This window comes from Aspergillus foveolatus, assembly GCF_047715535.1.
Source record: "Aspergillus foveolatus strain CBS 279.81 unplaced genomic scaffold BDW70scaffold_7, whole genome shotgun sequence".
NCBI lineage: Eukaryota > Fungi > Ascomycota > Eurotiomycetes > Eurotiales > Aspergillaceae > Aspergillus > Aspergillus foveolatus.
Genome location: NW_027396071.1, coordinates 334020 through 358230, shown reverse-complemented (window position 1 = coordinate 358230; position 24211 = coordinate 334020). Strand labels below are relative to the sequence as shown.

At 51.0% G+C, this 24211-nt stretch overlaps 7 protein-coding genes across 7 annotated transcripts; 2 read left to right on the top strand and 5 right to left on the bottom strand.

The window, feature by feature from the left end:
* Nucleotides 1-1890: 1890 nt before the first annotated feature.
* On the bottom strand, nt 1891-4048 carry erg13 (hydroxymethylglutaryl-CoA synthase). The gene is made up of 2 exons (XM_073735708.1): nt 3402-4048; nt 1891-3341 (listed from the first exon to the last, which is right to left on the bottom strand). Exons 1-2 carry the CDS (start codon nt 3559-3561, stop codon nt 2122-2124), a joined length of 1380 nt encoding a protein of 459 aa, XP_073599175.1. The 5' UTR covers nt 3562-4048; the 3' UTR covers nt 1891-2121.
* Nucleotides 4049-4070: 22 nt separating this feature from the next.
* On the bottom strand, nt 4071-6248 carry BDW70DRAFT_129881 (uncharacterized protein). Its single transcript, XM_073735707.1, has one exon. It carries the CDS (start codon nt 5399-5401, stop codon nt 5078-5080), a length of 324 nt encoding a protein of 107 aa, XP_073599174.1. The 5' UTR covers nt 5402-6248; the 3' UTR covers nt 4071-5077.
* A 695-nt stretch (nt 6249-6943) lies between these two features.
* BDW70DRAFT_129880 (M28 family metallopeptidase) lies at nt 6944-10232 on the top strand. Its single transcript, XM_073735706.1, has 2 exons — nt 6944-9755; nt 9811-10232. Exons 1-2 carry the CDS (start codon nt 7290-7292, stop codon nt 9997-9999), a joined length of 2655 nt encoding a protein of 884 aa, XP_073599173.1. The 5' UTR covers nt 6944-7289; the 3' UTR covers nt 10000-10232.
* A 1011-nt stretch (nt 10233-11243) lies between these two features.
* Nucleotides 11244-14978, bottom strand: BDW70DRAFT_109244 (uncharacterized protein). The gene is made up of 3 exons (XM_073734490.1): nt 13968-14978; nt 12347-13918; nt 11244-12295 (listed from the first exon to the last, which is right to left on the bottom strand). The coding sequence occupies exons 1-3, from the start codon at nt 14828-14830 to the stop codon at nt 11368-11370; spliced, it is 3363 nt and encodes a 1120-aa protein (XP_073599172.1). The 5' UTR covers nt 14831-14978; the 3' UTR covers nt 11244-11367.
* A 2016-nt stretch (nt 14979-16994) lies between these two features.
* Nucleotides 16995-17938, bottom strand: BDW70DRAFT_129875 (ATP synthase subunit H). The gene is made up of 3 exons (XM_073735705.1): nt 17859-17938; nt 17710-17791; nt 16995-17605 (listed from the first exon to the last, which is right to left on the bottom strand). Exons 1-3 carry the CDS (start codon nt 17883-17885, stop codon nt 17340-17342), a joined length of 375 nt encoding a protein of 124 aa, XP_073599171.1. The 5' UTR covers nt 17886-17938; the 3' UTR covers nt 16995-17339.
* Nucleotides 17939-18076: 138 nt separating this feature from the next.
* Nucleotides 18077-20301, top strand: BDW70DRAFT_129874 (transcription factor SUA7). Its single transcript, XM_073735704.1, has 2 exons — nt 18077-18362; nt 18575-20301. Exon 2 carries the CDS (start codon nt 18812-18814, stop codon nt 19865-19867), a length of 1056 nt encoding a protein of 351 aa, XP_073599170.1. The 5' UTR covers nt 18077-18362; nt 18575-18811; the 3' UTR covers nt 19868-20301.
* Nucleotides 20302-20429: 128 nt separating this feature from the next.
* On the bottom strand, nt 20430-24191 carry BDW70DRAFT_129872 (Aim21 family protein). The gene is made up of 3 exons (XM_073735703.1): nt 23931-24191; nt 22580-23550; nt 20430-22525 (listed from the first exon to the last, which is right to left on the bottom strand). The coding sequence occupies exons 2-3, from the start codon at nt 23511-23513 to the stop codon at nt 20619-20621; spliced, it is 2841 nt and encodes a 946-aa protein (XP_073599169.1). The 5' UTR covers nt 23514-23550; nt 23931-24191; the 3' UTR covers nt 20430-20618.
* Nucleotides 24192-24211: the final 20 nt, after the last annotated feature.

Below are 24211 nucleotides of genomic sequence, written 5' to 3'. Positions count from 1 at the left end.
ATGATACTTGGTGTGGCCGGTGTGATGGGTGCGGTAGGGGAAGCCTGGGGCTGAGCTGTATATTTTGGACGCTGCCGATAATTCAGGTAGGCATATTTGGCTTCTTCCATACTCGACGCGGAGCCCGAGCGAGAGTGCTTGCCAGAATCCTCGCGCCTGTGGGAGGCCGTAATGCTCACGGGGGACGAAAGTGCTGATTCATTGTAAGAAGCATAGACAGGCGAGGTATGAGCAGATGAGACAGCTGCAAGTCTATCTGATACCTCAACCACATTGCGCTGGACTGACGGACGCCGAGGTGGGTAAGGAATGAAGCCTGGTGGGTTTCGAGTGTTGGAAAGGAACCGCCGGTGACGCTGCGGTCCTGCCGTTGGTGGAGGCTCAATAACGACGTCTTGTGATCTGATCCTAGGTAGAAGAGCAGGTCCGTGCTGGTACCGGGGAGGAGAATCGATTGTTGGGCTCGTAGTCGAAGTGACAGCAGACCATGGAGACGAATCGTTGGAGTATATAGACGAATCTGATGCAATGTGATTATGTGTTTGCCCAGCCAGCTCCTGGTACTGGACAGGAGGGGTGGTGGGCCGGTAGTAAGGAAAGCCCAGGGACATTGTCTTGTGGTAGTCAAGAGGAGTATATAGGCGTATTAGGTAGGTGAAGACGGGAGGACCAGCTTCCCAGACGATGGGTAGAGAAAAGAATTGGCCAAAATTCTTCTAAAACAGAGAGATATCAAATCCCAACCATGACACTTGCGAATGGAAAGACGAGACTCGGTCTGAGTAGAGGTGGGAATGGTTGGCCGTTAAATGCTTTGAGCATCAGAGATCCCACAGCCAAATTAGAAGCAACCCATCAACAGATCATCCAGGGACCAAATAACCTGAAACATGGAGAGAGCTCCATTAAAACGCCACATCCGCAGCCGGGATAGGTGTTTTCAGCAAGAATCCGGTCTAAGCTGCCAGTTCCTGCTGGCATGATCTGATGTCCAGGATATCTTCAACAAGCACGGCTGTTTCAGGTGGCACCTGCGCGTCAAAATGTTACTATATTTTGCATGTTGCCGTGTCTTCAGGCGTAAATCGTTGAGGAATGGTTCGCGCAAGCGCCAGGGAGGATCTATAATCGGCACAGACATGTTTCGTCTATTCTGGGTAGTAAGGGAACTAAATTTACCCAGAATATCACTAAAGCCTCAGGCTTCAACGGGTCGGCGGCAAGAGAGCTGTCGGTAGACATCTGCTACACCGGAAATGCCAGACGCGCCTCTGGTGCGTTCGCTATTTGGGAGGGGGGTTGTATAAGCGCCGAGTGTGATATGGAGCAGCAGGATCCAACATGGGGCATCCCAATTGCCACGGCAGAGAATTCCGGAACTAACATGGCGTCTGCGAGAGCTCCAGGGTCCTGGATGTTCTAAGAATACCTGCCCAGCGACTAAGGTGATCTCAGTACGCGCCGACGACCTGATCCAGCTAGGCGCCGGGGTGTATCGAATCTTCTCGTCATCGATCGGTAGCGGCTTGAATTATCTGAAACACAATATGGCATGAAAATGAAGAAAATTCCGCCCAGTACGGACTGGTATTGGATGGATGTCGAAGTGAAGATGCTGAGAAAGAAGTTGAGGTTAGCTGTAGGATGGAGGCAATGTGCACGGGATCCATCATGATTACTTTCTTCCGCATACAAAATTCAGCCAATGAGCATGTTTCTGTGGGAGGATCGCAGCAAGCTAACAGGAGCCGCAGGAACGCAGCGTCAAAGCTCATACGAAAACCCGCGAGTACCTAGGTAGTGCTAAGCGAGTGCGTCTTTTGCACTGTAGTGCAATAACTTTTCGAACCCTGGTTTATCTACCATACTGGACACTTACGAAGAAAAATATCATGATAATAAATAGATTGATTAGCAGTATTATGATAATTCAAAACATGTTTTTCGTATTCATGAACCGGAAGCTTTCCAGCGCCGCCTTGCCCAGAAAAAAGAAACAGAACGATTCTATCGTACCGAGTATAACAACATCATGCAAGAGGGAATCTAGAAGTCATATAGACAGAATCCTCATCGTAGGAGGATCATTAGAAGCAATGGTGATTATATGCTGGTCGTCATTCATGCCTTTGTTTTGTACTTGCGACGGAACATGCCATCAATCTCGGTGAGGTAGTATGTGCCGGGGAAGAGTGTGTCGGGGCTGCCAGAGGGCTTGAAGTCCTTGGCCAAGTGGGCGTGCTCGCGGAGCTCGCACATGGCTTCGTAGTCCGTGGGAGACAAGACCGTGCGGGACTCGAGACGCTTGTGCAGGTTCAGCTTCTCAACAATGTAGGAAACGTCGCCAACAATCTTGGCGCTGAACAGAGAGCTGGCAAGGCCACTGCCGTAGGAAAAGAAGCCGAGGCGCTTGGGCTGGCTGGGGTCGAAGGTGACATTGCTGAGCAGAGAGCAGAGACCAGCGTAGACGGTAGCGGTGTACATGTTACCGCACAGGGTGGCAACGTCAAGACCAGGGCGCACGCGCTCGGCGAAACGCTTCTTGGTCAGACCCATGAAAGTCTTCTCGACATTCTTGTCGGTTAGAGAGGTTTCATAGTCGAGATCACGCAGCTCAGGGGCAACTTCAGCGAATGAGGGGTGAGTGGGGTTGGCGAGGTAGTCGTTGTAGAGCATGCGAGCGTAGGACTTCTGCACAAGCTTGCAAGTAGGGGCGTGGAAGAGGACATAGTCGAAACGGTCGAGAGCGGTCTTAGACTCGTCATGAGTGACACCGTTAGTGCCGTTCTGGGTCTTCTCCTTCAGAGCCTTCTCACGGGCACCATAGGCCTTGTAGCAGGCATCAACGGCCTCAGTGTAACAACGAAGGGAGAAGTGGCCGTCAACAACGGGGTACTCGCTGGTGAGGTCGGGCTTGTAGAAGTCGTACGCGTGGGTGAGGTATGAAGCACGGAGACCGGGCTCAAAAACGATAGGAGCATCGGGACCGATCAGCATGGCCACACAGCCGGCACCACCAGTGGGCCGAGCGGCGCCCTTGGCATAAAGAGCAATGTCACCGCACACGACGACGGCGTCTCTGCCGTCCCAGGCGGACGACTCCACCCAGTTGATGCTGTTGAACAGAGCGTTGGTTCCTCCGTAGCAAGCATTGACGGTGTCGACACCCTCGATGTTGGTGTTTCCGTGGGGGGCAAAGAGCTGCATGAGGACGGACTTGACGGACTTGGACTTGTCCAGCAGAGTCTCAGTACCGACTTCCAATCGACCGACGGAGTTGGGGTCAATGTTGTATTTTTTCATTAGGGAGGAAAGGGTGGTGAGGGCAATAGAGTAGATATCTACGCAGCAAAAAAATTAGTTTCAGCCAGATGAATTTTTTTGGCAAAATTCAAACGTACCCTCGCGGTCATCACAGAAGCTCATCTTGGTCTGTCCAAGACCGATTGTGTACTTTCCCTCACTAACGCCATCGTGCTTCTCCAGCTCCGTCTGGTCGAGACACTGGCTGGGGAAGTAGACCTCAATGGCCTTGATACCGATGTTCTGCGGGCGAGACATAGTGGCGGTGTCAGGAGGGGAAGTAGGAATCTAGTCGGGTGGGAAGATGGCAAAGAGCTACCACAATGGAGCAAAAAAAGATGAGGATAAGAAGGAGGGAGGCAAGGTTGAGAAAGAATGGGAAGAGGATTAATTGATTCTGAGGAAAGGCCCTAGGGGTTAAACGTGGGCTGTATAAGTAGTCGAGGATGGGCCAGGCCAGAAAATGCAGCGTAGTCCAGGTCCTGTCCTTGAGAAAGAGTGGTCCCCGTCGACCCCTCCTCCTCAGGCTGCTGGACCTGGACAAACGTGGGGAGCAGCACTACTAAGTGGCACAGCTCGAGGACACAGACAGCCGATACACGCAAATATGTCAAGGGGAAAAGAGCGGCTAGTAGTGCAGCGGTTGTGCCACTCGAGAGCATTGTAGAGCTCCGCCGGTGGGGCTGATACAACTTTTTTCGCTTCCGAGCGGCGAGCGGCGAGCCCGTGCCTGAGGCTAGTGCGTGGCTGATGCTTCTCTCCTAGGGAGCATCCGTACACCATTCTACACTTTGCTCCTCGCCATCTCTCTACGAGTGAGGATGAATATCTGCGCTCTTGTATTCTGCTCGATCTCCTCGTTGAGTTGAATATCACCTAGGAGCCTTCCCCTGGAGGTCACTGATGATCATCCCACTGATTTCCACACTGGTCGCGGCCATACTGAAAAACTCGAGCACGCAGGATCTGGTATACGCCGTAATCTTCATCCTGTTCCGGCCTCGCTACAAACACAACCTTCCCGATCTGAGCTTCATTTCTCCTTCTGTCCGTCTTCACCGACTCTTTATTATCTCAGTGCTTGCATTCGCTACTTTGTTTAATAAGGGCTAGTGCACTAGCCACAGTTACTTACTACATTGATTGTCGATGCTATAAATCAGCCATACCAGCATCTGCAGTGTAGTTTCGTGATCGCACAATATTGAAACTCGGCTGGTCGAACGCCTTCCTGCAGTCATCTGTCGATGAAAGATACTCCGTGACTACATTCCAGATCCTTGCTATGCGTATCGGCAGTTATGATCGCATCGTCTGGTGCATACTGCAAGCCGCGCGCACGTCTCGAATATCTGCTCCTCAGGATATCCAGTCACAACGCATGATGACACTCCGACGGAAACGGGTCAAATCCACTGATTGACCGGCAGCTGTGATTGTGAATACTGTGTAGTTGTTGCCTTCTCTGACCGAACCGTCACGTCAGCATATGCCCAGTGTACGGCACGGCTTGCGAATACACTGAGCAATCGGAAATTACTCGGCAAACATATGCTCGAGGCATTTTCCTGGACAAGAGCGCGCTAAACCAATTGGACTGGGCCGTCGCGCTGTTAAACGCATCAGGCTCTCCGCTCTCTATACCGATGCGTGCAGGTTCATCCTGCGAAGTAGAAACTCGATTAAATCAGTAGTCTGATAGTGTCAGTAGTGTCAGGTAGTGTCAGGTAGATGTCCGACGCCGACCGTGACAGTGGTCAATGCCGGGAAGCCCTCACTGCCCCATTGAGCCATATCTTGTACGGTTTCGCGTAGTCTTGGTTTGGAGACATGGATCGAGGGGTGCCCACCGTGATCTTATGGAGGACGAGGTCGGTAGTGGCAGCCTGACAAGGGTAAGCTGCGACATCGGCTCTTCCCTCCCGTTTCCGGGACGGCGGGAGACAGCTGGCTGCCGGTGCAGGATTCTAGAAGCCTTTACTGTTGGATCGCCCTGGTCCCAGTAGTCCCCAGTCTCAGTGCTGAGACTTTTATCAATCTTATCTTGTGGGTCGCTTTCGGCCTTGATCCCGTACACCCCAAAAGTGCGTTTTACCATGGAAAGCTTCTGCGCCAACTTGACTCTTTATCTATTGAAAAATGGCTCACAGCCATCTTGCTTTCTTTTTTTATTACGAGTATCTCACATGCTGTGGTCTTATGATTACGACCAGCCTGCTATCGTCAAGTCTGAGCGGACTACACAGCGGAAGTCGATCGACACAACCATGGTGAAATCGGTATAATGTCCAACTAGTCTCTAGATTTGTGAGCTGGAATGGGTTTAGCATGTTTTAACCCAAGCTCGTGCAGATTCATAGGTGTATAGTATATTCCGACATGACACTATGGTCCTTGGCGCAGATATATATATTCGCGTTCAAATGCAAGCCTCGCTACTTCTGCCGAACCGAATGCGGCGCATCTTCAGAAAACCAGCAATACAGTCGCCGACCTATATTTCATTAATGCAAGGGCTCGAAACTAGCTCTCGATCTTTCTTCGAAAATGATCTTCGACCAGTCGGGAGAATTCTGCAGTACGAAGCAGTCCGGTGCCCTCAGTAACGGCCAGAAACGCAAAGGTCGCGCACCATCAGGTTGCAAAGAGAAGTTGCTTCCTATCGTAGAGAGTATTCAGCCCTGTTAGAGGCCCTGATCTATAGTAGACATCTGAGAGACGAATGCATTCATGCATCCTGCCAAATGGGACAGTAAATGCTTAGTCAAGCTACCACATAGAAAGCAGTGTGCATACGACGTGGTAGCAGCTCGGTTAGACCTGATTTTTGGTCGCGCGATCCGAATTCAGTTATATAAGCGGCCTTGCAGTCATGTGACTGTCACGAGACTACAAACACGCTGATAATAAGTTCGAGTCGCGCCACCTCTTTCAGAACACTTACAAATTGCTTTGCAATGGCAGCTCTCCAGAAGAACTTAGGTTTCTTCTACTATAAATAATTGGAAAGTATAAATACGCTTATTAAAATCTTTGTAGTTGTTTTTTAACCGCTTTTCAAATGCTAATATAGTGGTTCAGAAGTGGTACCTTAAGTACCTAAGCAGGGTTGCGCAAGAAAGCAGAAATAAGAAAAGTAAATGAATTTCAACAGCACTGTACGGTGTTTATGCCGGTCGCGCGACGCGATAATGCTGATTAACGGACTTGGCGGTCACATGCCATGAGGTTGGCGTCACGTGCCTCACTGAACATCTCGCGTGACCTTACTACTCAAATACAGCCTTGTGTGATCAATATGCACTGTATGAGTAAGCTTAAGTGCTTTATGCAGAAACGCAGCCATTCATGTCAGGCGAGCGCTGACTGGACTCGGACTGTGCCTGGTGAGCTACCGAACTGCTCTTGAACTGCTTCTAATACCTGTCAAGGTCCGGTTTAGGATGTCTCATAGCCTAGCATGTCTTAAATGAGTGTTCCCGTAGAGGTGCCTCAGAACCGTAGGTAGCCCGCCATGCAAAAGCTTCAACTACTCCTTTTCGATTCCCGATAATCCCCAAACCTTGAATGTTCTCAAACTTCTGCCTGATAATGTCAGTGGGTCTGACTGAGACTGCGCCACGGGTGAGTTCTGAGACTCGCCGACGAATGTTTGGGGATGTGAAATGCCAATAATGCCAACACCAGTCCAGTGCCTACGCCAATCAATCCCAAGTGGCTTTGCTCTCCCTCACTTCATCCTACCCCGTAATCGACCTTCCTCATCCACTCCACGGCGAGAACACTCTGCCGTTTCATTTCTTGTTATCCACATAAATCATTCTTTATTTTTATATCTTTGGTGGTTCTTCTTCGATCGTTTCGTGTCAGGGAGCATGTCTATGCTAGTCGTTCCTTTCCCCAGATCATGATCCCGTTGCGCCGACTCCGACTATCTGCCTCCCTATCCAGCTTGCACGGCTCCCTAGAGCCTCAAATCATCCGTCATGACTAAAGATCAGAAATACGAATATGATTCTCTCCCAATACCGTCCTACGAAGAGGCCACCGCCGACCGACCGAGCTCGTCCCGAACCCATCTCGCCGCCGATGTGACCGACGACCCGGCCGCCGAAGGCCAGGCCCTGCTTCACGAGACCCGTGAGTCCGCTGCTCGCGACGGGCCTCAATCGCGGCCTCATGGCTATCACCCTCCCACCGTCGAGTCCGCTCGGAATAGCGTCGATGACCTAGACTCTTCGCCTGCCGCATCGGAAAGGGGCTCGCTGGAGGAATTGCGCGGGGAGCTTGATCAGATGGATGTTGAGGATGGCAGTCAGCAGAGCTCTCAACGTTCGCGATTACGGTCTCGACTTTCCAAGCCGTTCAGTAATCTCGGCAGGACGTTATCGTCGATACATCTCCCGCTTCGCCGGTTCCTACCTAATTTCAAATTCACAATCAACCTGAATTCAGCTAGGACAAGTTTCAACTCTAACGGATGCATTATCCTCCTTCGCCTGTTCGGTTTATTACTCGTCGTCGCTGTCATCTATGTGTTCGTTGTTTCGGACGTGTTTAATTTCAGTTCACGATTTATGATGGGCCAGTCATATAGCGCGGCGTCAGTGGAGAATTTCGTCCAGGGCCATATCAACGAGACGAATATCGCTGAATACCTGAGGAGGGTGACTGAGTTCCCGCACATGGCCGGTACCGAAGGAAGCTACGTGCTTGCGGAATGGATACAGCGGGAATTCGAGGAAGCAGGCTTGGAGACGATCGAAATGGAGAAGTACGAGGTATATCTAAATTACCCCAAGGAAGACGGACGGCGGATAGCTATTATTGACCCACCCGATCTCAGGTGGGAGGCTATTCTTGAGGAGAATGACAGCGAGACACCGGTCTTTCATGGACATTCAAAATCAGGGAATGTCACCGGTCATCTCATCTACGCAAACTATGGATCCCGGGAAGATTTCCAGCATTTGGCAGACAAAGGGATCAATTTGAATGGCTCAATCGCTCTCGTCCGGTATTATGGGACCGAATCAGATCGTGCTCTGAAAGTCAAAGCCGCCGAACTCGCTGGTGCGGCCGGGTGTATTATCTATTCCGACCCGTCTGATGATGGGTTTGTTAGAGGCGCGGCATACCCAAAGGGCCGCTTTATGCCCGCGGATGGCGTTCAAAGGGGCGCTGTGAGTCAGATGTCGTATGTGGTTGGGGATGTATTGTCTCCAGGGTTTGCGTCGACGCCGAAAATGAAAACGAGGTTGAGTCTGGAGCAAACAACAGGTATGCCAGGCATTCCGAGTCTTCCTCTGGCATGGCGTGACGCGCAGAGGCTTCTGCAGGTGCTTGAAGGGCACGGGTCAAAGGTGCCAAAGGAATGGGTTGGTGGTGTTCCCAAGGTCAAGCAATGGTGGACAGGAGACGAGAAGTCTCCTACTGTGAATCTTATGAACCTTCAGGATGAAGTAGATCGACAGCCTATTTATAACGTCATTGGAAGGATTCACGGAATGGAAGAACCGGAAAAAAAGATCATTGTGGGCAATCATCGTGACTCGTGGTGCTTAGGGAGTGCAGACCCAGGCAGTGGAACTGCTGTTTTCCTGGAACTTGTGCGCGTCTTCGGTGAACTTCTAACGTTCGGCTGGCGGCCACTGCGGACGATTGAGTTTGCCAGCTGGGACGCAGAAGAGTATAACCTGATCGGTTCTACGGAGCATGTGGAGGACAGCATGGACAATCTGCACGGGAACGCGTACGCGTATATCAACGTGGACGTCGGTGTCAGCGGCACGGACTTTGAAGCTTCCGGCTGTCCTCTCTACGAGCGCGTTGTCATGCAAGTTCTAGGCCGAATCTCAGATCCCGTTACGAACGAGACCCTGAAAGACATTTGGGAACAGAAGAACAAGAGGTTTGCACCTCTAGGAGCTGGGAGTGACTATGTGGCTTTTCAAGATCTTGCAGGTATTTCCAGTATAGACTTTGGGTTCACCGGAGAACCATATCCCTATCACAGTTGCCACGAGAACTTTGACTGGATGGCCAAGTTTGGAGACCCTGGCTTCCAGTATCACAAGATCCTAGGCCAGTTCTGGGGCTTGCTGCTTCTGCAGTTCGCGGATAACCCAATCTTACCGTACGACGTGGAGGTATACGCAGAACACCTGGCCGGCTATGTCATTGATCTGGAAAACTATGCACGATCCAAGAATGTACCCATCGACAATAACGCTTCAGGAGATTCCTCCGTCAACCTAACGCCTCTGTACAACGCCACCTCGAAACTCCGCGCGGACGCAGAGCAATTCCAACAGTGGCCGAAATTATGGCACGATGCTGTCTGGGGAGCTGGCGGATTCGAGAATAACATCATAGCGCTGCAGCGCATGTCGCATAATTTCCGAATGGCCAAGCTGGATGTCCACCTGCTTGACGACCGATATGGCGGCGGAGTAAGTCCACTTTTTAATTCACCAACACTAGAGTTGACGACTGACCGTGCCACAGATACCTAACCGTACGCAATTCAAACATGTCGTCTTCGGTCCCCAGCTCTGGTCCGGCTACGACGCAGCTATTTTCCCTGCTATCCAGGACAGCCTCGAAACGAGGAACTGGACACTGGCGCAGGAATGGGTCGACCGTATCGCTGGTATCATCCAGAACGCGGGCGACAAGCTATTGCATGACGATTGATTTCAATCACTTCCTTCTTCATCCTGTTATCTTCTCGTACATATCTACTCTACTTTTTCCCCAGTCAGCGACTGTGCCTCCCGCATATCTATTCCCCTTAGGGTTCTATTCTATCTATTATACTAGACTACGCTTACCAACCCACCCATCCTACCTCTTCTCCGAGGTACATATATATATGTATATCACATCTGTCACATCTGCCATCTCTCTCCCTCCTTTACCATACATACCATTCTATTGCTACCAATCATCTTTCTCCATAATCAGACTTCTAAAGTATCATGTATCTGTCTTAATTTTAACTAGCCTCGAACGCATCAAAAGAACTATTCAGAACAAAATGTTTCTGCCTCATCTCAAGTTCCCCCTACATGAACAGCCTACAGTACCCTCACAGCTCCTCAACGACCAGGCATATCCAAAGGTATTTCTTGCATTCGTTCATATCGTGTCGCCATTATACTTCGTCAATAAGGTGTATCCGAACCTTCCTACCAATCCTTCTACTTCTACTACTGATCACTGTGCATACCTAGCTATTGAGCTCTCTTTATGCATCCAAATTAAAAGTCAGTAAATTCATCGCCTGAAATCCAGGGACCTAGGCAATGATCCGAAGTCCCATTGCATTCGCCCGTGTACCAAACAAAAACTGTTCAGATAAAGAAACGGGCCAAATCCTTTCCGATTTGATATCCTACGTTAAACCGTTATGCTCACTATCCTGCACTCCACATGCAAGCGGTGATGGAATGTGATTGATAAGTAAAATAACAGGAGCAAATCGAACTTCCCTAAAAACATGAATATGGACTTGGATAGAGCTGCTAAAGCTCCTGAAGGCGTAAGCTGACCTCCCTATAGGCTCGCGTATGGACGGGCGGAGAACAGGATGAAGATAGGAGGGAAAGGATAGAAGGAGATAGAAAAAGCCTTTATTCGCGGTACGCCAGTAGTATGATATGATATGTACTCCGTATTGGAGATGTATATACAGGTCTGAAAAGAAGAGGGACAGACGGGCTCTTCAAGGGAAGAAACGAAGGCCAACAATGGGAAGGTGCGAGAGTGAGATATAAGGAGAGTGGTTTTTGTGGACTTATTGGTAGCCGATCCATGTGAAGTTTTGTTTCGTTAGCCAGGATTTATAATGAGAAGTGGCTCCATGCTTTCAGATTAATCTCGGGATACCGAGCACAAAGGGAATAGGGAACAGTGAGCAACAAGAAGATTAGTTAAGGCAATAAGGAATGTGCCAGTGTTCGCTGGCCAGTGTTCTGATAAAGGGCCCTGCTTTAGCTAGTCAACTGCACGAAAGCCGGACAGAGTCGACGGCAGCATGTATCAAGACGTTTTCCAGCTCGGTCACTTCCGGAAGCCCTCGACGCCCAGCGTAGGTGTTTCGACCATCCGGTCATTCGGCACGCCCTCATCGCGCCTTCGAGAGAAAAAACTGTCACACTCGGACACGATCTGGGCCCACTCGGCAAGAGCACGTCCTGCATACTTGCTGGACGCAATTTTATCATCGGCCGCGGCTGTCAAATCGTTCTTCGGGGGCTTCTTAATTTTCGCATCAGCATCAGTCAGGTTCTGTTTCACGTCCGGGGGAGGCTGATCCTTCTCAGCATCCTTTTCGGCTTCAGAGTCGGTTGTGTCATCCGAAGTTGCATCGCTGTTTTCTGATTTGAGCGTTGACCTTCGAAGTTGTAGATGTAACTGTGAAGCGACAGGGAGGGAGGGAGTATATAATCGTTTATTCTTGCTAGGCCATTGTGGCCGATCCATCCATTCCAGGGAGAATCTGAATGTATAGGGTTGATGTGAAGTTTTTGGTCTTTGCGATTCACTAGGGTTAATACCGCCTCGCCAGCTGACATCTGCACCTTTCTCCCCAGTGGCAGAGGAGTCAGACATAGTTGTATCCGATTCATCTGAGCTGGTAGTAGGAGACAGCTCTTCATTGGAACGCGAGGCGCCAAAGACGGCTTTTAGTATGTTCCATCGCTTTTTCGGGGGATTCTGAGCCTCAGAAACATCATCTGCCTTCATAGAGATGCTGCTCGTGGCCTGATTAGGGGCCGACGGGGGCAGAACACGATCGAAGGACATGAAGAGATTCGAAGGAGACATTGGATTGTCGCAGCGAATAATGATTATCCGACGCCCTGGTGCAGGGGTACAAGGTGCAGAAGATAATGGTGCTGCGAGGCCGCTTTGCGCTTTTGTTTGTACTGCGAGATAAAAATCCCAGAGACGCTGCAGGCGATTCGACAGAGTCTCATATATTATTCTAAAATAAATCATTAGTACTTCGCAAGCTGTGAGGCATGGATTTACTTACGAGTCAAGTGGTGATGGGTCCCCGTTGAATCTACCCAGCCGCCAGCAAAGCAAGCGGTGGAAGTAAGCTCGGACCATGGGACTCCAATGACTGAAGTAATGGTAGAACAGCGTTTCATCAAGTAAAAATCCAAGACAGAGGGCCGCTTTGCGTTCCTCAGAGGCGGTCCAGGTACCCCAGATGCAGAAAAGAAATGAGAATACTCGAACTTCAGTAAGTGAGTTATGGCTTTGCATCATCTGACGACATGCTTCGAGCCAGAACTTCCAGTCGAACAGGTCCATTTCTATTGATCTTGAATATCGTGCAATTATGGGGATGGCTTCCTCGACGAAATCGCACAGTAGGAAGCACGCATTGTGATCGAAGAGAGACGTCCGCTGGGCCGTTATCTTCATAATCATGCAGAATGACTCTGCGTAGAATAAACGTGCATGATCTGGATCAAGCGACGATTCGGAAAGATAATCTCGAAGTAGTATAATCAACCGATTTTCGGCCATGGACCGATGACTGTTAGCGGTCCCCAATGGAAGGGCTGATGCCGACCCCTCTGCACCTTCAATGAAATCGTCAAAAGTGATAGCCGCGGTGGTATGGGGATTTTCCGGCGCTTGATTCTGTGATTGCTTGTAGAGGGTGTCCTCCAGTACGACAAGAATCTGAGCGTGTATTGGAAGCAAGCCGGGTGACAGAATGCGCGCGCTCTTCTCGAAATAAGACGGAATGGCATCGGTGTACAGCAGATGGATGTATTTGACGAAAACGTAAAAGAGATCCGTGTCTCTGCCGCACCACCGGGTTACCCAGGGACTCTGCCACTGAATCTGAGTTATATTTAATGGTACCTCGGGCTTCTGACGCAGATACCGCACCAAGGCCGTGTGCGTGTGAAACGACAAAGACCGCAGACCTGGAGGAAAGTTCAGCGCAAGTTCTTGGGTCATCGCACGGAGACCGGAGCTCTTGTCAACCTGAGTCTCGGCGTATACCCTCCGATAGGTATTTGCTGGTATATTCCAAAGTCTGACAAGCATTTCCGCCACGCCGGGGCAGAAGAAGAATGCATAAGCACACGCTTTACCGCAGAATGCCACCAAACTAGCAGGGGCGTGCCTCAGGGACATCCTCTCCACCACAAACGCCATCTGAGACAACAAATTATTCGTGAAAATATTTCTGATGTTGTGATGAATAGACTCTACAAGGAAGTCTGATCCAGAAGACGCTTCGGATGTTTCTGAAATGGACGCTCCTGAGTGCTTTAGTGGTTTAGGGAGCTGTGCATCTGGGGAGGACATCGGGAACGGGACTTTCCATTCGGGTCGAGACATTATGCCGACTACCGCTTCTAGATATACCGGCCTGTCTGTACCAGAGATGGCTTGATTATTCTTTCCGTTTAGCATGTCTAATAGCCCGGTCCACCATTTATTGAGAATGTTGACCCGTCGATCCAGATCTTCGGGCCTCAGTGCTTTGATATAATGTGGTGGATGAGCCCGATTCAGAAATGGTAGAAGCGAAGAGCGAATGACATTCGCTTTCAATGCTGTAGATTTGGACTGAAATCTGACAGGACATTAGCAGGGAAAAGGTAAAAAGCATACTAGCTACTTACTTCTGGAAGTCGGCTTCAAGACCACGGAAGGCATTCCAAAGTTCGTCCTTTTTTCTTGGAGGGTCCAGGTTTCCAGGGGCATCCCCAGAGGCGGCGGCTGTCTTCGCCGCTGGTGGAAGTACTGGGGTTGACACGTTGAACGATGAGGTGAGCCTTTCGAGAGAGCCCTTAGCCAATAGCGACCCCGGTGATGGACTGCTCGGGGTGCTCGGGCTCTCCGCCCGGCTCTGCGTTACAACGGCGACCATCGGGCGTCGAGGTCGTTTGCTCAGTATTGTTCGCTTGCGGGTCGGCATAGCAGGGTCGGGACCCGCCGCCAAATCTAAGCTACCGGAGCTTCTAGGCGATGAGGTCTGCGGAGAAGAGTCTTCGCCCTGGAGGGTCCGGAGCCGCGCAGTTTTCGAGGAAGGGGAGGTAGATCGGTTTGGAGAGCTCGACATCCAGGGCTTCCGCGCAAAACTAACCAGCCTTCCAGACATTGAACGAGCCTTGGAGGGGCGAGCAACGGGTGACGGGGCTCTGGTCTCGGGGACCTTTGGTGGGGGCTCTTGGGCCTCTGAGGGGGGAGCATCGGCCAGATCTTCGGTCGAGACGGTGAAACGGGAGACTGCGACGGTCGATTTGTCCTTGGAGCGACGGAGGGAAGTCCGCCTTAAGATGTCTTTCCCGGCTGCAACATCTTCCTTTGAAGGCGACTCGGCCTGTTTCTGAAACGTCAAATCGGAGAAAGTCCTTCGAAGTCCAGGGGAGCCTGGTTCGGACGCGGCCAGGTCGGGGAGGTTGTTGTAGCTCGCGGCACGGGATAATTGGCTGTTCTGGTCATCCTGGTGGGTGGTCGCGATCTCAAGAGCTGGAGGAGACATGGTCAGGAACAGCGGATGCTGTCTACAGATTTGCGGCAAGCTGTGCTGGAGAGGTGTAGCTCACCCCCCCGGCCGGGGGTGGACAGTAGCTGTTGCTGACTTCGGCAGGACCAACTCCTCCATGTAAAGTGTTCGATGGCAGACAAGTTTATGGCATATGCAGGCGGGCACCGTCGAAAACCATTGAAACGCTACGCTAGGTGACAGCAGAACGAGGACTCGAAAAAAGGGCTCGAAAGGGTGGTCGCTGGAGGGATGGCGGTGCAGAACAGGCGCGGCGCGGACAGAACCAGTTGGTTACAACCGACGAATGAAGAGGGCAAGCACTTGGCGATATCGAGGCCTGAAGCCGATACCTGGGGTAGTGAGACACGGAGCTTCAGAAAAAGGCAAGCTGTTTGCAGGCTAGGGACGGAGAGGGTTAGCTAGGCTAATGTTGGAGGCTTGGAGCGAAGGTAGTAGTGTAGGAGGCGTGCGGTTGATCGACAGCGGAGGAACGATGAATTGATTGACAGCAGGGGTGAGGTTAAAGAAAGGATTTCTTCCCTTCCTTCCTCTATGGACCCCTTTTCCCTTCAAGGCCAGGAGCTAAACGAATGGAATGAAGTCGCCGGAGAAGGGAAACCTGGAAAGGGACGATGGGGACTCCATAGAAGCTAGAGCGTTTGGTATTGATGGGCGGTATTACCAATACTCCACGTACCTGTAGGGTGCTATGCCGCCTCAGCCGCTGAATGTTGACCTGGGCTTTCAGAAACAAGAGTGACAAAAATTTAGGGAGGAGGGAACATTCTAAGGTCTGCCTAGTATAAATAGATGCTGGGAACCCACGAGTTAAGCGACTTGCCTGGCGTGTTATTTATTGTTCCAGATCTGGAGAGGATCTAAATCCTAGACTCTAGAGGTCACCGCCACTGGGCTGAGTGCTTGCCGAACATAAGCTATTAATGTCAAACTGGCCCTGTGGAGAGTCTCTCACCTTGTCTTAAAAATGAAGTCTCTGAGGATCAGAGAATTCCTTGAGGTCCATTATGATCATCGCAGCATTCGATCGCGCTACTCTAATAACTTTGAGTGTGCTAGTAGCACGTATTTCTGATTTCCTGTATTTGGATATGGCGTACCGGAGCTAGGGAGCTCAGCTGTATTACTTCAGTACGTTGACAGTTGACTCGACGAGAATGAAGTCGAAACCTCGATTCGAAGACTCAGACATGGCTAGCTGCAAGGATCATAATAAGAGTACAGCCTTTCTTGCATGGTGAGTGTAACTACTACTTAACCTGCAGATATCCACGTACGATCCCGAAAATCCAACCTACAGACGTTTGAGCTGACCCTGCGCAGCAGTACTTGGGAACGGCACTCTTTGCCCGCTTCAGTACAATCTGTCATCCTGCCTTTCTCAAATTACATATTGGAATTGGCGCTCAATTCACAGAAAAATCGCAATCGCTTGTCCTTGATATGCAGCCGCTTCGTATAGCCTAATGAGCATCTCAGCTTGCGCCGATTCTGACCCATCACACGTCTTGTCGCCAAACTACTAAAAATTGGCTCCCTAGTCTCTACATCATGATTACGACTCAGTACGGCCAGGCCGCTTCCGAGAATGTTGTACGGGCGCCCGGGTGCATGACTACATATCATCTGTTGTGTACAGAGCGACCAGCAACTTTGGAACATTCCATCAACTAGCCGCCCCTTTCGCACAAATATACGGCGCCTTTTTCTGAACTTGATCAATATATCTGAACTATTGGGTTTTTCTTGACGGACGCCCCGAGTCTTAAAGAGCTCTGTCCCAGCTCCAACTTGTCCTGGGGCAATTCAGTGCTCGCAAGCCGGCAATGCGGCTGGGTCCAACGAGGTCGCGTAGACTACACATGCATCATTGCGCAGAAATGCGGAGTGAGTACCCCAACCACGCAAGCAGACTGATGGGATAGATCAAAGAGACTGCCGATGCCTGGCGGTCCACAGAGTAGCTCTGGAGCGGTCGTAACTCGCTTACTTGGCTTCATCCTTGATCATATAAGAAACCCTCTGTTTAACCCAGCAATACCAATGTCTGGAAGTGAAGCAGAAATGCTCTTTTTCTATTTATGACTGTTGGTTCTCGGACACTGGGGTTACAGATCTCCGGTACGAGCGGCGAGATGACTACAACGTGTAGCACAGTCAAGTCATCACTTTGATTCACACCCTACAATCACGCCATTGCCAAATCAATCGGGCGCTCCTCGCGCGTGGCTAAGTCAGGCAATGGATTGGTCAATCAGATCTCAGTCTCGATTCCTTTCTCCCAACCCATGCCGGCATCAGGATTATATCCTACTCTGATCCTGAGGATTGATGAATATTGACAACTCAAGGGAATTTCATAAGCTCCAAATAGGTTTAATTTACAGTGTGTCTTCAGAACTCAACAAGAGACATCGCCGAGTCTCAACCCTTCTCTATCGGTTCCGCCTTTCCGGACCGTGCTTTCTAGCAGTATGAAAGATGCTTAGTGAGCGGCAGGGGTCTCATCTTCGTCCTCCTCAAACCAGCTCTCCTCAGCAGGTGTGGCCTCGCCAGCAGCGGCTTGACCCTCGACCTCGACCTCCTGGGACTCGTAGGAGCTCAGCTCATTGGCGAGGTTGGCTTCTTCGGGAGACTTGGGGGCAGCAGGAGCGCTGAACTTCTGGACGTGGGCATCAGCGTCACCGGGCTTGACGGGCGTAGGCTTGTAGGCACGAAGCTCGCGAAGGTAGAGTTCCTGGACAGGGTCGGCTGCAGGATGTTAGAATTTGTGGACCGGCTGCGAATTTCTCAATTGCACCAAAAGACACAATAAAGTCGACTGAGTCGAATGTGTAGATAATAAGGTTACATACCGCGGCGGACAGCGGAGGTCAAGAAGGTGCGGCGAGCGACAAAGGGGGCCTGCTGCCGGGCGACACGGGCAAAGAGGGAGGACTACGAGAGGGGTTAGCAACACGGACTGGGCGATAAAACCGGAATATGCAGTTCAAGAGAGGCGTACCGAAGCCCTGAGAGACTGAGACATCATCTTGGCTGGATTGTGGATGAGAGGACTCGAGGATAGAATCTGCGAATACAGGAGTGCTTTCATCCGTGAAGCCGAAGTTGGACGTTGGACGTTTGCTCGGGAATCTTCGGCTTGGCGGATGACTCAGCGCGGGCTGCGGCTCTGTCATCTCAAAGACTGACTCTTCAGAACTTCAACCTCAGCGTCGCCTCTTCCATTCTCCAATCCCTCGCACCACTTGCTGTTTCACACGGCCCTTCTTGTCTTGGAGCTTTACTGCTGCCGCTTTCTTACAGATTCGATTGCAGTAGCTTTTCAGACTCTGTGACCCATTTCGTGAGGCATCGCTCACTCACGGAGACCTTGACTGGTTTATCGCGGTCGGAGAAGTCTGGTTTCAAGGCTTCGAAGGCTCTTGGAGTTATCTTGCAGATCTCCTTTTGTGTGCTTCCGCCTAGGTGCTTTCTGGTTCTCGAAACCAGTCTCAGTTCCGGAAAGGTAAAGCATCACTTGAACAACCTGACATCCTGCTCATTGTTCCATTTCTTTGAAGCCTGAAAGCTTTAAAGATGTGAAAATGGTACCATTTAGGTGGCAAGATGGTTTCAAGTTATGGTCTTTCTTTGCTACTACTGGGCTTTTTTCCGTTGCTTCCACCAGATCATTCTCATTTTCATATGGCTCTAAGCTGACATGATAATGAAAGACAGTGCCGCAGAGACGTGACTTGAAGTACAAGGTCCCGATATTTGCGACGCTGCTCCCATTACGTTCTTTACTGCCCTTGAGAACGAGATACTCGATTCTCCGTTGACAAAGTACAGTCTCTAAACTGTATTCGCCACTGTCCATTCGTTTCTGCGCCAGAAAAACCAAGCTTTCGGACAAACAATTGAAATAACCAGAAAGGCTCTGCCCCCAAAAGCTAAGGAAGACCGTTAGAGAGAATGGCTACTATTTCCGCTACAGCCTTGCAAGAGGGTACAACACCATGGCGCAAGAATCTATCCGCCCACGTCATCTGCCCCGAGTGCAAAGAGGTGCCTCCAAATCTGGAATTCCCTGGTTCTCATGAGACTGTTTGCGGATCTTGTGGACTGGTTCTTGCGGATCGAGAAATTGACATGCATTCCGAATGGCGTACTTTCTCGAACGATGACCAAAACAACGACGATCCTTCGCGTGTTGGTGATGCTACGAATCCGCTATTGAATGGTGATCAATTGGAGACACAAATTGCTAGTGGTGGTTCTGGCCGGGTTCGTGATTTGTACCGTGCGCAAAATAAACAGTCGAGCGACAAGGCGAATAAGTCCCTCCTTGCCGCATACAAGGAAATCGGTGCTCTCTGCGACGGGTTCGGAATTCCGAAGAACGTGGCAGACACTGCCAAATATTTATTCAAGATTGTCGACGACGCGAAAGCATTCAAGGGCAAATCGCAGGATGTCATCATCGCCGGATGTATTTTCATCGCCTGTCGCAAGTGCAAAGTCCCTCGTACGTTCACTGAGATATTCGCTGTCACCAAGGTCTCAAGGAAGGAGATTGGACGTATATACAAAGCCCTCGAGAAGTTCTTCACCAGCCAAAATCTCGAGCGGGCCAATGCAGTTGTGTCCAACGGAGGCGTTCCCGACCCCAACGACACGTACACTGCTACAACCTCTACCAAGCCCAGCGACCTCTGCAGCCGTTTCTGCAACCTTCTAGATCTACCATTCCAGGTTACAAGCGTATCATCGGCCCTGTCGGATCGCGTGACTACGGAGGGCAACCTTGCCGGGCGCTCTCCGCTCTCCATTGTCGCGGCGTGCATCTACATGGCTTCGTATCTCATGGGCCACCCCAAGTCCGCAAAGGAAATCTCCCAAGTCGCTCACGTCAGCGACGGCACAATCCGCGGCGCTTACAAGCAACTCTACACCGAGCGCGAGAGCTTGGTTGACAAAGAATGGATCAAAGATGGGAAGGGAGCGCTGAAGAATCTTCCTCCCAGTTAAATCCGTTCCTCATCCAAGCTGAGCCGTTGACGTTGTTATTACAACCTGGTCCTATGACTTTGGTTTATTCTATCCTTTTTAAACTGCTATCCATCCGTTTTATTCCCTAGCTAGACTGTGTGATCTATTCAGGTCATCATTATACCAGATACCCAAATCACAAAAAAAGTGAAAAGCATGGATATTATAGGCCGGGCATCACCGTTAGTTCTTTGATCATACTCAGATTGTCTTTCAACATAAGCCCTAAATTTGGCATTTGCATGCCGCGCAGTTCAAGGGAGACCTAATTAAGATGAGAAATCATGCTTACCAACAACGTTGTTCCACAATAACATGTGAAGTCTACACTAACTAATTCTCGTAAGTCGTGTATGCAATGAACCACATCCATCTCGCATCCAAGTAGTTGTGTTGGAGGCCCCTCGATGGGGATCCCAAGATCACTCCATCCGGGCTTATGATACCACCCAAAAATACCCGCGTGGATAAGAGATTCTGTAATCAACACACATACAATGTGACTAGAGAAGATTTGAGGCATATTAGGCCCTAGTACGAATATTAAGATACCGTGTTCATGTGTGGCTAGAGTGGTCGGAGCCGCGACATGCAGCGAGTCACATGTCTAGGTCAAAGTAAGATAGGCTAGTTACATCCTCATAGAAGGTTAGGTTACTAAACGAGAGACATAAGTATGGTGGACAACGACAGAACGATGAGACAAGAACAAAGGACCAATGTGAACGCGTTAGTCGCGTGATGCTGACACAGTCTCATCGCCATCAGAGAGTCTCTTGCCATCAGCACTGGAAGTTAGGGACTCAGCGACAGCTTCGACATTGTCGCCGGAGACAGCGGACGTGATGCCAACTTGTTTCTCAGAAGACTCAGGAACACTTTCGACCTTGTCATCCGAGACAGCAGACGGGATGTCAACCTTCTTCTCTGACGAGTCAAAGCCACCTGGTATGCTTGACGATAAGTCTTCTTCCTTCGTAGATTTCGCCTCTGTAGGTTCCGCCGGAGCCTCCTGTTCTAACTCAGGGGTTGTGCCTGTTGATGTTGGCTCGAGAACTTCTTCTCTTGTAGGCTGTCTTGGGGGATCGACTGCGCCACCCGCCATGTTTCGAGCTAAAGGTGGTGCCATCGGAGTGTCCCAGGGGTCTGATGAAGCGGAGGCTGTGCTAGCTTGGTTGCTCTTGTTGCCGTCACCGACAATTAGCTGGCCGTCTTCACGAACTTCCCAAACGTTCCATGTCTCTGTTATCTTGATCTCGGGAATCGTCGGTAGTCTGGCGCCGGGGCTCTCGACAGCAGGCTTTCTTCGCGCAGGTCCACGAGCTCGGCCCTTCCGAGCGTCACTTAATGGACCCCTCTCGGCAGGTGTTTCTTGCTTTGGCTGAGGCTTCGGAGGTGCTTGCGGGCCGAGCTGCAGACGGGAGTTCAGGTCAGATAGGAAACCCGCTTTGATTGAAGCGATTTTACCCCCTATTGGGCGAGCTGGAACAGCTGGTTTTGATTTGACTGATGCATCTTGTGCCTCGTCACCGTTTGAGCGTGAAACACGATTGGCTGGTCGTGCAGGGATTTGGGGTTTAGGTCTATCTGGGATCACGGGTGGCTGTCGCTTCTCAACGGGCGAGGTTGGTTTGGTGGATGCATCTACTTGGGGAGGCTGTCGTTTCTCAGGCCGGGCGGGAATAGTCGGTTTGGATGGAACATCCGGGCTCGTCTGCTTCTCTTCTGAAGGCTCTATTGTTGTCACCAATGTTTGACTTTCTGGTGCATCCTCCCAGATATCCCGACTGGGAAACCTCTGTTTCGCGAGTCCTGGACGGGAAGCTGGCTCTTCAGAATGCAGGATGCGTTGCGCAACCTGACGGCTGTCAATACTGGGCTCGCGAGTTTTGCGGGCCTCTTCTTGCTCTGGAGTTTCGAAGCGGCTTTCCTTGGGGATATCTGGGGTGGAGACAGTGGCATGAAGCTGGTGACTGTTGGGAGAATCTTCCCAGATGTCCTCACTAGGAAATCGGTGCTTGAGCGTGTCTGGGCGCTTTTTGAAACGTTCCGCTGCAGACATTGGGTTGTCCTCTTTCGACTCATCTTCGGGGAATAACGGCTCGTACTCTTCAACATCTTCGAGAGGTGCGTGATCTTCGTGAGAGTTATATCTAGCCAGAACGGGTGTACTACCACGGCGGCCGGCGGCTCTGCTGTTTGAACGACTCCCGTTGACGCTAGGGGTTCGACTCCGGCCTTCATAATCATGGCTTTCTCTCCGGTTGAAGGTAGGTGATACGGCGGCGTGCTGATAAGCAGATTCAGGGCGTACTTCATCAGCAGCCAAGATTGGTTCCTCCTCCTCATCTCCTTTGCCCTTATTGGCAATTTCTTGTGGATCCGGCGTAAGAGCAAAACCATCAGGATGGTCGCGATGGTGGTAGGGCTCGTCAATGTGGATAAACGAAGGCTGTTCCTTGGCTTTTTCCCCTGCTTCTGCGGCCGGGGCGCTTGAATTCTTGAGTGGGGATTCCACGCTAGGGCGGGAGTCACGTTTTGAGTCTGGTGTGGGAGAAGTGAGGCGTTGGGTGTATTCTTCAGAGGCGAGGTAGCCGAGCTCTTCTTCCGGCGTACCGGTTATAGCAGGAGACGTCCCTTGATCCTTCGTTAGTACAAGCCATTGTTCAATCTCGCAATCACAAAACTCACCTAGTCCCGAGCCAGTAACGGCAGAGCCACGAACGATCTTGTTCAGATCATCGCTACTCAAGGCCCAATCAGGTCGTGGCGTGCCCACGCCAGACCCGTAGTGCCCTTGTTCCTCCTTGGCATATTCGTCAGGATGTTTTTCATACCAGGCCTTCTCAAACTTGTCGTTAGTAGGAACACCATGCCCGTGGAGACCGTAGCTACCAGGAGGCAAGGAAGCTTCCCGGCCACTGCGAGTTCGATGGTGGCCGCGTCCGGACCGTGAGCCCGGCTGCTCAAGGAAAGGGCTGGGAGAAGGTGCTTGTACATCGCCGGCATTGGCTAACATCGGAACGCGCTGGCCAATTTCGGGAATGCCATGCTCCTCATCGTGAATTGAACGTGGCCGGTCGAAAGATGCTGTTGAAGAGGCTGCTCGCGAGCCCTGGACAGAGTAAATGGAACGGGAAGGCCGTTCCTGCTGCTCATCTTGTTCCGGAGAGCCGATCGCGCCGAAACCTGCAGCTGCAGCCTGGCTGGAATCTGTGCGAGTGACGGCCTGCACCTTGGCCTTGGCGCTGGAGGTCGGGAGCGATGGCCGAGGCGCGTGGAGCTTCAGATCGCTGCCCACGTTCCGGGTCTCCGCGGGTGTAGTATTGTGGCTGTCCGAAGCATTCAAGGCATCCAAATCTTGGTATTCAATGCCTTCCTCACCGAGCGACGGTATTGTCACGCTAGGAGGGCGAGCGGGCATATCATTGGAGACTGTTTTGGACAACGTTGAGCCATTTGGGGGCTCGTTTAACGGAGAAGGGGCGTAGTTTGAGCCCATGGGGGACGCGGTGCGATCAATGCGGTGGGTAGGACGGGGAGGGATCTTCGGCATGTCTGCGGTCTTTTCGGCAGGCGACCTCGACGGTCGAGGGGGTATGACGGGGCCCGTTTGCGTTGTCATTATGAGTGCGAATGTGAAGTAGTTAGACTGAACGGTGCTGGAAGAGTTGTTAGTTGCCGGTCACAAAAAGCTGCGTAGCATTTCAGCAAACAGCACTAGTTGATGTAGAGAAATCGCTCCGCAAAAAAGACCGCAGGATGGGTCTTAATATAAACCCTTGAATCCTTCCCTTGATTCTGGATTAATCTGGAAGCGGGTTTGGCAGTGAATTCCCCGGGAGAACCAGGGAGAGGGGAAACAAGCAGACCAAGTGTAAACGAGGCATTATCGAGGCTCAGCTCTTGATAAGATAAAAGAAGCCAATAACTTGCCCAGGCCCGCCGAGCAGCAGCTGGAAATAATGACAAAAATCCTCCAATATTATTGGAGTCGTGCTTGAGATAGGTGTTGCGGGCTTCTGGAGGGATATGTACTCACCGATGAGGTAGTGTTCACAGATATAGCCGAAAGGGGCAAAGGTACAAGTAGATATATCGGTAGAGCAATGTGAGCTCAGCAAGAGTGATGTTCGTTGAAGGAAGGGTACTGGGAATGGGAGTAAAGGGGATCTGGAGAATTGAAACAAATTGAGTAGAAGCAGGAATAGCAGCAGGAGCAGCAGATGATGTATGACCTTGAAGCTGCAAACCCAGAATTACCGCGTGTACGAACGCCGGTGGCCATAAAACGCCGCCTAACCACTTTCTTTCTGCCACGGC